This window comes from Dendropsophus ebraccatus, chromosome 14, assembly GCF_027789765.1.
Source record: "Dendropsophus ebraccatus isolate aDenEbr1 chromosome 14, aDenEbr1.pat, whole genome shotgun sequence".
In the NCBI taxonomy this organism is placed as follows: Eukaryota; Metazoa; Chordata; class Amphibia; order Anura; family Hylidae; genus Dendropsophus; species Dendropsophus ebraccatus.
The window spans coordinates 30,585,679-30,597,963 of record NC_091467.1 but is presented as its reverse complement, the minus strand read 5'-3'; the positions used below and the strand labels follow the sequence as shown (position 1 = coordinate 30,597,963).

Sequence of the window (12,285 nt, the reverse complement as noted above, 5' to 3'; positions counted from 1 at the left end):
CTATTCACCATACAGGGTCAATAATGTCATAGTTCAAAGTGGTACTCCAGAGAAATTTTTCTTCTTTTAAATCAGGTGTCAAAAAGTTTAAATAGATTTGTAATTTTACTTCTATTTTAAAATCTCAAGCCTTCCACTACTTATCAGCTGCTGTAGGAAGTGGTGTATTCTTTCTAGTTTGACACAGTGCTCTTTGCTGCCACCTCTTTCTATGTCAGGAATTGTGTAGAGCAGTAGCAAATCCTCTAAGAAATCCTCTACTGCTCTGGACAGTTCCTGACCTTGACAGAGGTGGCAGCAGAGAGTACCATGTCTGACTGGAGAGAATACACCACGTCCTGCAGGACATAAAGCAGCTGGAATGTTTCAGATTTTTTTTTTAAAGAGAAGTAAATTACAAATCTGTATAACTTTGACACCAATTGATATATATATATAAAAATTCTCATGCATTTGACTATACCAAGTAGGCAGATTAGTAGACTTACTATGGCAAGCACAAAGTAAAAGTCACTGGCTACAATACTATCTAGTCGGTAACACACAATCACGCTGGACATCCAAAAGGTTTGGCGCTATTTAAATGAAGTGATGTGTATTGATTGCGGCATTTAAAGGATTAAATTACCAACATCCATGTGATTGCTGATGTCGGTCATTAGCAGTGGGTGTATGCTGCATATCTAGTGATTACCATATGTCAACATAAATTTTATCAGATTAACTTCAAAATAGATAAGTTCTATATAGTCATAAGTAAGATACCTAAAAAGCAGCAAACAATGTCACAATCTGGTTCCTACCTTCCTCTCCGAATATTCCTTGGGAGAGAAAAGAAAATATCATTATTAATGCATAATGTCGGTCTTTTACACATACAGCCCAGTATCTGAACCTCAGTACTTTATATAGCCTATTGGTCACTTACTTGAATCCCCATCCAGTCCCCCCTAGTACAATGGCAGCAATAAGCACAGCCCCTGCGATAGACCCAATGATGATATTTGTGCCACTGGGACCTGCAGGAAAGATGAAGTTTTAGTAAAAGATACTTAGAGAAGAATAAAACATTTTTTTCCTAAAACTTCAAGGTGGAGACTTTACTATATAAGGGCCAATTCACACAAAGCAAAACTGACGAATTCCGCGGTGGAACTCATTGTGCGGAATCCTGCCAGCCTACGTTTCAAACAGGTTGTCTATACGAGGGCTAACGCCTCCTCTCTCTGCACGGAAGCATTGACATGTCAATTCTTTGGAGCAGAAAGAGGAGGAGCACAAGCCCTCCCATAGACTACCTGTATGACACGGAGGATGGCGGGATTCCACGCAGAAAGTTCCATTGCATTGCTAGTTTTACTCCGTGTGAGCTGGCCCTAATTGTTATAAATAAAAAAGGCACCCTAGCTTTACAACTACTAGATTTGATCAAACTTCTTTTTTTTCCCCCTTATTTGTGATCCTCAGGCTGTTTACCCTGTAGCAGAATAATATTTCTGTTGGATCACAGAAATGGTCCAAACATTTACATTTAGTGAGGACATTTATCTTATTCTGTAGACAGTCACTGATTCTGAAGGCAGTCAATGAAGTCATGGAGAGTTGCAGTCTTGTCTTATGGAGGGAGGACATCACGTACCTTTTGATCTCTCCACAACGCCTGTGGATTTAGGGACAGGAAGGGGATCGTATACACTGCAGTCTTTTCCAGTCCAGTCTGAATGACAAATACATTTCCCTTCATTGCTGCACACCTGAATAGTGAGAAAACCAGAGTTGGTAGTGCTGGTACAAACCCTGCCTGTGTGCACTTTAGATAAAAGACTACCAGGTACAGCAGCTGCTTGGTGGTCGTTCTGCAAGCTGACGTCACAGAGCTGAGCACTGCTGGCAATGTGTTTATTTCATTGTGTATAGTCTTTAAAAGTGAAGGGCTGGTATGAGATTAGAATTACATGGCTTCTTTCTTCCAGAAACTAAGACAAATGTGTCTATGGGCTGTGAGAGGTATTGACCAGGGCTGATGTGCAATACCAGAACACACCAAATAGCTTATGTTTTACTGTATACATTTTATACACTTACACATAAAGAAAGAACTTATGTTATTAGATGTTGTATGCCACACAGCAGAATCTGTTTTCCATTGACATGTATTATGAAAAAAAATAAAAAAATTAAAAAAAAATATATATATATACACACATACACTGTATATATATTAGACACCCTACCATATAGTAAAGATTAATAGAAAGGGGATGCAATGTAAAACATTTCTTAAAGTGACACTGTCACCCCCTATTTGCATTTTGACTGCTCTCCACAGGTGTAAAGGGTAAATGTTACAGCTTTTATTACTTATTTTATATCACACCACACCTGCTTGTTCTGGTAAAAAGTCGTTTTTATCACCTGTGGATTGGTATATGTGGGCGGCCTATGTGCCACATCGCTTTGCCCCTAGCGCCACGCCCCATCCGTGACGTCATCGCCGCATAGGCTCCGCCCCCTTAGTGGCCATTGGTGTGGTACAATCTAGAGGGGTGAGGCCTAGAGCTTTAGGTTGGCCCTTCTAATGGCTGCTGAGGGGGCAGGGCATATGTGGCAATGACGTCACGGATGGGGCGGGGCTAAGGGACGCTAGGGGGCAGAGCGATGTGGCACATAGCCTGCGAGGCCCCGCCCACATATACCTATCCACAGGTGATAAAAACGACTTTTTACCAGAACAAGCACCATGAGGTGTGATATAAAATAAGTAATAAAAGCTGTAACATTTACCCTTTACACCTGTGGAGAGCAGTCAAAATGCAAAAAGGGGGTGACAGTGTCACTTTAAGCATCACTTTGTGCTATTAATAAAAAAGGGCCATGACAACTGGTTGTGTTTGGGAGCAAAGCGCTTTTAATACCTCCTCTTTAGCTCAAAGTAGCATTTCAGTTGTGGTAAAACAAAGTAGGCTTTTGTTTTATATGTTGCTGGGGTTGGTGAAAAAAAAATACTTGCCTACATACTTACCTGCCACAGCTCCTATTCCAGTGACTTCTGTTCCCCTACTGGCTGCTCAACCACCAGTTGTATCTGTGACTGGCTTAGTGGCAAGGTCCCACGTCTCATCTGGGGGAAGTATTAAACAGCAGGAGAACAGACGTCTGGAACGAGGTGTGGAGGACTAGGGCAGGTAAGTATATATTGATAAGGCCAGGTCATGCGATTTTACCTACTTGCACCGTACCTATATGACTACACCTATATATACTGCCCTCTGAATAAGGAGATGATCAGAGCGTGATCAGAGAGATGGTTTGGAAGAAGGAAAGGAATGCTGGCAGCACGTCAATGAGACACAGCACCTTGAAAATTATCATTTGTAGTCACAATACACAAGGAAAGAGAGCCAGTAATCTATAAACAATTATATGGAAAATAGCACATTGTGCTAACCTGACTGCGCAGTACAGGAAACTGCTACCATTTATGGACTGGCCTACCAGAGTGTGACATGTATGTGTCTTGTGACTTGGAACCCCGCCTGTATTGGATGTTTACATTTCTTATGAATACACTACGCATGAGTAGTACCGCCCCATATTCTGTCTATAAAATGTGATTACCATAATAAAACTTGGGCCATTTATCCAAGCTTATAATCATGATACATTGTCTTATCTGTGTCTGTGATTTATAAGTGACGAGTTGGTAATACTGCACGTTACAGCTCTAGATATATTTAAAAACCATCCTATACCTGGGTATTTGACTTTTCTCCATAGAGACGTGTCAACATCTAAATTTAGACTTATCAATATTTTTTTTCTTCAAATTTTTACACCAAGTTCAGCAAAAATAAGAAATTTATAATAGTATTTTAGGCTATGGCCAACTCCCAAACCCCTTGGTGGGGAAAATATGCACATGCTTAGTCTTAAGGCCACCTTCACCAGTGTATTTTGCATCTGTATTACATGTTTGTTTGTTTTTTTTGTGGGCCATAATTCAGAGCTCATGTTAACCTATACCTAATGCATTGTACTTTTCCTATTCGCAAACACCATTAACACTAAACCTACCCCATGATCTGAGCACACCACTCCTTGCCCACTACCAGGGCAAGTACTAAAGTTGAATGCAGTTGCCGGTAGACACTTCCGATCTAGACACATCATGTTAGGGCCACATGGTGTCCCATCATCAACGTATCCCAACCCTGATCCATCTGGTAGGATCACCTGTCCACCTCTGGAAGGAAGAAGAGACATAAAAAAATTCAGGGAAGCACAACTTATAATATAAGCAACAAGTTAAGATCTGTCAGAACTTAAAGGATTTTGTGATATCTATGGCATTATACACAGCCCTTTTGTGATCATTCAAAGAACACAACTAAACCTCACACAAGAGTAACTGGAAAATCCCTACTTGCTACCTGTAACCATGTGCTGCATCCTAAAATCCACCCTCTGAGCTGAACTCAGGCCATGATGACTTGTTTCCTGGCTTTGATCCACCCGTCCATTTCCTAAGATGTCATCAGTACTGTCTATATGATGCTGTCTATTGTCCTCTTTTGGGGTCTCCATTCATTATAGCCTCATGGAAAGTGTCACTTTCAGAATGAAAAGGTAGAAACATCCAGAATTTTTTTCTTACCTGCAATCAATGTATCTGTTCTGGTGGTAGAAAGACATGCTCGTGATGTCGCCATTCAGTTCTCCGATTCTTGGTAGTCCAGAGATATTGGTACATAGGAGGTAGCCACAGAGAACGTCTCTAATGGACAGAAACAGGGCACCTTTAAGAACACCTGTGCAAAACCCTCCAGCCCACACCTTAGGGCCAGTTTACATGTAATGTGCCACAGAATTCCACCAGCCTCCATGTCATACAGGCAGTATATGGGAGGGCTCGCGTGCCTCCTCTATCTGTACCTCTCCGCTTGGAAAAAATGACATGCGCGGAATTCCGCCGGTTTTACTCCATTATAACTGGAATTTTTTCACTGATCTCCTTGAGCTCAGTGATTACTGTTTTTTTGTTGGTTGATTTGTCATTGCCCCAACTACCCAGAATCCTGCTCCACACTGACGAGGGGCAAATACCCCAAAACAGCTGTCTGTGGATGGATACATGCCTTGGCAAGCCCTTGTCATGTCACAATACTCGCACCTTGAGGAGTTAGACTTTGACACAAAAGTGGCCACCCTCTTGTTTCCCTATTTATGTTCCAATACTCGCAACCAAGTGGGACTTAAGGGGCTACCTATCAGGGTGGTATGGTGCTCTCCCCATCTGGAGGCACCCCGTGGCAACAGGCTAGAGATATCTGGCTATCCCGTGTTTTGAGACTCGCAACCGAGGCTCCACGAACTCTTGTTTTGCATATTTAAATTTTGGGGGGCATCAGTGGAGACTACTATTGAGTACTTCATTGGAATTGTTTCACTGATCTTCTTGAGCACAGTGATTGCTGTGTTTTGTTGGTTCCGTTTTAACTGGCCCTTTAAAGGTCTAACAAGTACCATGTCACATAATACAGACAGCAGTTGTATTTATTTCTACTTACGGTTTGCCGCACTGGAGCCAGTTATCGCCGTCTTTCCCACAGTTGCCCTTCTCTGTCCCTTCAATGTTTAGTTTTTCATAGCAGAACCTGTCTGATGCATCTAGAGTTAAGTAATAAGACATTATTATTCATGTCACACTGTGGAAAATAGAATAAAAGGGACCTGCAAGTGGCTCTGATGTGGTACTGACAAAACAGGATTATTCTATGAGTAGAAGAAAATATGCAGAAATGCTACTCAGGATGTCACTTTTTTATTGGTCGGGACCTGAGTGTTCAAACCCCTATCGATCTCTAGATATAGCTGAAGAACCGCGCTTCACTCTCTTTCCTGCAACTTGATGGAGATTGTGGCCAGCTAGTAAAGAATGGTACTATACACATCCCCTGGCTAAATGTAGAGATTGGTAGGGATCTGAATACACAGTCTGACCAATCAAAACTTTTTAACTATCCCTGCAACACGTCAAAGGTTTTGCATAATGACTAGAGATGAGCGAATTTAAAGTACAAATGAAGCAAATCACTTTGTTTGCTCGGCAATCTGCTTATCAGTCGGCTGCCTTTGAAGTCCATGCCGCTCCATCCCAGGTGGCTGGAAAGGCTGGATCCCATGACTGAAACCAGCTTTTCCAGGCACCCAGGGAGTTGCCACACGGACTTTAAAGGCAGCCGACTGATAAGCAGATCGCCGACCGAAATCCGCTCATCTCTAATAATGACAATAACACTAAGTAAGGGCCCTATTCCACCGGACGATTATCGTTCAGATTATCGTTAAATCGGTTGAATCTAATCGATAATCGTTCGGTTGAAATGCAGTTAACAATTAACGACCGAACGAGAAATCGTTGATCGCTTTATAAGACCTGGACCTATTTTTATCGTTACTCGTTCGCAAATCGTTCGCATTGAATAAGACGTCGTTCGCAGTAGATATGAACGCAATAGCGAAGAAAAAACTATCGCAAATACGATCATAAGTAACGATTATCGTTCCATGGAAATGAGTGAACGTTTTCAGGTCTTTCGCAATAGTGGTCGTTTGAGATCGTTAACAATTATGCAAACGATAATCGTCCGGTGGAATAGGGCCCTAAGACTTATATACACGGCTATTTCATGTACATGGAACACCCAGACCCTAGTAAAAAAGAGAAGTGTGGACAGCGCTCCATAGTGTAAAGTCTGATGGCAAATGTGTAAAGGAAAGGCGAGAAATTGGAGACTCTCACCTGTGAAGGTTGTGCATATGGAAGGCACAACACTCAGTAGAGCATGTATGTGGACCGCAGCCACTCCCAGAGACCAAACCGGTAAGCAAATGATCAAATCCTCCACTCCAAAAACTCTGGGTAGGTACAGGCGCAGGTCCAAGATAGGCAAGATAAAAATGGATGGAACTGTAAAAAATATTTATTAAAACAATGACACAACGCGTTTCGAAGTCGTGCTGACCTCTTTCTCAAGTGTCCTGTACAAAGTGTGTTCTAAGGTCTATAAAAAGGGATTGCACATGCTCAGAAGGAGCTGTGATTCAGGTGGTCTCTAATTACAGATACAAGAAACGCCCATCAGTAGGTGGAACATTGTAACTCTTGGTGAGCATATACACAAAGCAATGCCAACAAAATTGTATATGTACACACATATATACGTAGAGACATAGAATATACATAAAATACGTGAAAAATACATAATCTAATAAGTATACATATTTATCGATTTTTTATCTATTATAATATTAAAACATAAAAAATAAAAATAAAACTGTATAGAATGGGAAAAAAATAGCCTATCTAGTATTTTCAATGGTTTCATTCAATCCTTGTGGGGATAGAGTGGATAGTTTAAATATCCAATAGGATTCGCGATTGATCAATTGTCGGTATCTCCTCGGATGATTTTCAGGGATCTGTTCTAATATGATTAATGTTATATCTGTCGGGTCACTTTTGTGATAAATAGAAAAGTGTTTAGATACACTATGCAGGAGGAATGCGTTTTTTATATTGGATCTATGTTTATTCATGCGTGACCGCACTGTCTGAACAGTGCGGCCCACATATTGCAAACCACAACTGCATTCAAGCAAATATACAACAAATTGGGTAGCACAAGTAAGTAAGTTACGTATTGTGAATGATTCGCTAGTAATATTAGATTTGAAAGTATATATTGGATTCGGTGACATCCATTCACAGCAGAAACAACGATTATGTCTACATCGCATTGATCCTTTGTCATCTGTATTAAGTTGTGTGGAGTCATCAACTGATGTTTTGCGTAGTCTACTCGGGGCCATATGACCCCTTAAAGTTTTTGTTCTTCGAAAAATAATATTAGGTTTTTTTGGTATTATGGATTTGAGTATTGGGTCATTACACAAAATAGACCAATTTTTTTGTAGATGTTCTTTAATTTGAGGCGATTTGAGGCGAGTGTCATTGCACAGTCCCAGTATTTCATCAATTTTGTTACTTATTATCGTCGTTTCATCGACGACCTGTTCTTCATATGGACGGGAACAGAAAAAGATGCACAGGCATTTGTAAATGAACTGAACTGCAATGACTGGGGAATTAAATTTACATTAAACTTCAGCACGGAGAATATAGATTTTTTGGATCTAACCTTAATGAAGAGTGAAGATAGAATTATTACAAAAACTCACTTTAAAAGTGTCGATGTGAATAGTTTCCTGGACTTTACTAGCTGCCACTTACCTCAATGGCTAAAAAACGTGCCATTTGGACAGTACCAGCGCATAAGGAAAAATTGCAGTAACAAAGAAGATTATATACAGCAGGCAAATATATTAAAAAACAGATTTGTAAATAAAGGCTACCCAGAAAAAATCTTAAAAAAAGCATACAATAAAAATAAGAATATTACACAAAAGGACATCTTAGATAATATGCAAGAAAATAACAGAAATAAACATAAGAATAAATTTATGGACAATAACCCTTTTAGTTATGCCTTTGTAACAGAATACAACTGTGGAGCATCAATAATTAAAGAACATCTACAAAAAAATTGGTCTATTTTGTGTAATGACCCAATACTCAAATCCATAATACCAAAAAAACCTAATATTATTTTTCGAAGAACAAAAACTTTAAGGGGTCATATGGCCCCGAGTAGACTACGCAAAACATCAGTTGATGACTCCACACAACTTAATACAGATGACAAAGGATCAATGCGATGTAGACATAATCGTTGTCTCTGCTGTGAATGGATGTCACCGAATCCAATATATACTTTCAAATCTAATATTACTAGCGAATCATTCACAATACGTAACTTACTTACTTGTGCTACCCAATTTGTTGTATATTTGCTTGAATGCAGTTGTGGTTTGCAATATGTGGGCCGCACTGTTCAGACAGTGCGGTCACGCATGAATAAACATAGATCCAATATAAAAAACGCATTCCTCCTGCATAGTGTATCTAAACACTTTTCTATTTATCACAAAAGTGACCCGACAGATATAACATTAATCATATTAGAACAGATCCCTGAAAATCATCCGAGGAGATACCGACAATTGATCAATCGCGAATCCTATTGGATATTTAAACTATCCACTCTATCCCCACAAGGATTGAATGAAACCATTGAAAATACTAGATAGGCTATTTTTTTCCCATTCTATACAGTTTTATTTTTATTTTTTATGTTTTAATATTATAATAGATAAAAAATCGATAAATATGTATACTTATTAGATTATGTATTTTTCACGTATTTTATGTATATTCTATGTCTCTACGTATATATGTGTGTACATATACAATTTTGTTGGCATTGCTTTGTGTATATGCTCACCAAGAGTTACAATGTTCCACCTACTGATGGGCGTTTCTTGTATCTGTAATTAGAGACCACCTGAATCACAGCTCCTTCTGAGCATGTGCAATCCCTTTTTATAGACCTTAGAACACACTTTGTACAGGACACTTGAGAAAGAGGTCAGCACGACTTCGAAACGCGTTGTGTCATTGTTTTAATAAATATTTTTTACAGTTCCATCCATTTTTATCTTGCCTATCTTGGACCTGCGCCTGTACCTACCCAGAGTTTTTGGAGTGGAGGATTTGATCATTTGCAGACCCTAGTAAGGCCTGGTTCACATTTTTAAGCTCATATTCCAGCATATACTGCTAACATCTGACAAATGTGTGCAATGGGAAAAATGCATTCATGCTGTAAATTGCAGCACCTATTTTCTTTTTAGCACAGATTTTCAACACGCTGGAATAAGTGCACCGCTTTGGAACGTGTGATGGAGATGTAAGAGTATAAAATGTCTTTTCTACAGAGTATTTGTCCATTTTCACCCAGCTGAACTAATTTAACAGTATGTATATATATATATATATATATATATATATATATATATATATATATATACATACTGTTAAATTAGTTCAGCTGGGTGAATTTATTTGCGACTATCTTGCGACTATTACCACAAATTTAGTAACATTTTGACTATATACATATATATATATATATATATATATATATATATATACACACTCAAATTTGTGGTAATAGTCGCAAGATAGTCGCAAATAAATTCACCTGGTACTGCCTAACGTAGGGCCGGATTATGTGAATACTCAAAACAGGCAGATTAAAGGGAAAAAAATTCTCATAACAAAAAATATTCGACAAATACTGGTTCATATATAGAACTTAGACCAAAATGGGTGTAAAAATCCAATTATTCATGTAAAAACAGGCGCAAAGCCCTTGATAAATTTCCCCCATTAAGGTTTGTTAGTGTTTAACACTATGGACTGAAGTTTTAATCACTGTCATAAAAGTATGTGATGGAAATCCCAGGTTACCTTGGGAAAAATATGCAATGTGAACGTACCCTGTGGATTTCCTATCACACAGCAGCTTTAGGTCAGTATTTTCCTATCAGTACTTGTAAGCATTAAAGTTTTTCTCTGTGTAGGTTCCGCTGCTGCTGTTGGCTTATAAATACTGAAAGAGAACTTCAGTCCTATACATGTTAATGACATGTGTTAATGCCAAGCATATTCATTTTTAAACCCCAGGGACAATGGTGTAAATGCCTTGTGTGATTTCACCCAGCTTTAACTCCACATATCTGTCACTTGATTATTGCACTTAATCAGGGGCGGATTAGCTTTACCATAGGCCCCGGGCTGTTGACCAAGCTTGGCCCCCCCCCAGCCCACTGTAACTATGGCAGCACTAGCGTGGTGTCCATAGAACAGGATGGATAATGTCATGGTGCCCTGATTTGTGCAAAATTGCGGTAAAAAAACTGTGATTTTTCGCAAATCATGGCAGAACTGTAGCCAGGAGACAATACACCCCCGAAAGTATAAGACTTTTTGGGTGGCCATGGGCGCCCTAAGAGCTCCGGGCCCTGGGTTACCAGCCAAACGGACCTATTATAATCCGCTACTGCATGTAATATTACTCTTTTGGGGTGGGTTCACATTGAGGAATTCACGCGGATAAACTCTGCGGAATTCCGCCGGCTGTACGCGCTCACGGACACGCGCCTTTCCGCCGGCTCCATAGACACCATTCTATGGGCCAGCTGATTCCACATTCCGCCGAAAGAATTGACATGTCACTTCTTTCAGCGGAATACGCCGGCCAATAGAATGGTGTCTATGGAGCCGGCGGAAAGGCGCGCCGCCGTGCGCGTGGACAGCCGACGGAATTACTCGTAGTTTATCAGCAAAAATTCTGTAGTGTGAAGCCACCCCTGCTCTCCATTGATCTACTTCTTGAAGGCTGGTGACTATTTATACAAGTGAGTCAACAGAAGAGGAGGAAACAAATGATTTGATAGACTTACTCCTGCCCCATAATGCACTGCATTGACGATCTCTGGTCTTGCATCGACCTCCGTAACATCGACCCTGTTAAACAGAGAGTTCTGTTAGTAAAATCAGGCATCTCTTCTACGGATTCACAGCTCTAGACAATAGCCACAGGTACTACCATTCACATTATTTTTGCACACAAAGCAATGTATCATAGAGCGAGTTAGTTTTGATAGGAAATGTTTGTTATTTATCTATTTCCCGTTACAATCCACTGCTGAAAAGCATTTATAATTTAAAGCGTATACAGAATTATTAGTTTCCATGCTATTAGCAGTTATCTGAAAGTAGATTTTATTTGCACATTTCCTCCTGGTCCCATCACTTGTGTCTATTAATAAGAATCTGTATTATCTAGTGGTTCGGTTTGTAACCAGCAGTAATATAGTATTCCGGGTAAAGAATTATGTTAGGGCCCTATTATACGGATCGATCCGATTCGGCCGATTATCGCTCCATGTAATGGAGACACCGATCAGCTTAAAATGATCAGTCGCCGACAGCGCATCACTACGTGTAATAGAGATGCGCCGGTAAGGGCTGACTATTGAACAAACAGTTAATACTTTACCTGTCCATGTTCCCGGCGTTCTCCTGCGCTCTGCATGCTCCCCGGCTGCAGCTTCACAGTCACCTGTCTGAGATGACAGGCCACTGTCTGAGCATGCAGAGCGCAGAAGAACACCGGGAACATGGAAGTATTAACTGTGTTGCAGCCCTTGCTAAATAATTATGTGGCCATGTAATAGGCCCAGACAATAAGCACCAATCTGGCAGATCAGCGCTCGTTTACAATATGGTGGCAAATGTAATAGGACCGTTACAAATGT

The 12,285-nt window shown here is 40.1% G+C and overlaps 2 protein-coding genes across 6 annotated transcripts in view; one reads left to right on the top strand and one right to left on the bottom strand.

The window, feature by feature from the left end:
- The window catches only part of ADAM11 (ADAM metallopeptidase domain 11), a 63,585-nt gene that overhangs the window by 4,413 nt on the left and 46,887 nt on the right, over positions 1-12,285 (bottom strand). For 3 of the 4 annotated variants that reach the window (XM_069953310.1, XM_069953312.1, XM_069953311.1), the window contains exons 20-26: positions 11,428-11,491; positions 5,568-5,667; positions 4,655-4,774; positions 4,075-4,243; positions 1,640-1,754; positions 929-1,019; positions 804-821 (exon numbers count right to left, since the gene is read on the bottom strand). In XM_069953310.1, coding sequence (XP_069809411.1) covers positions 804-821; positions 929-1,019; positions 1,640-1,754; positions 4,075-4,243; positions 4,655-4,774; positions 5,568-5,667; positions 11,428-11,491 — 677 coding nt within the window. Of the gene's footprint in view, positions 1-765; positions 822-928; positions 1,020-1,639; positions 1,755-4,074; positions 4,244-4,654; positions 4,775-5,567; positions 5,668-11,427; positions 11,492-12,285 lie in introns of all 4 variants that reach the window. The other variant, XM_069953314.1, reaches the window with a different exon arrangement.
- The window catches only part of GJC1 (gap junction protein gamma 1), a 72,676-nt gene that overhangs the window by 57,712 nt on the left and 2,679 nt on the right, over positions 1-12,285 (top strand). The window lies entirely within an intron of this gene.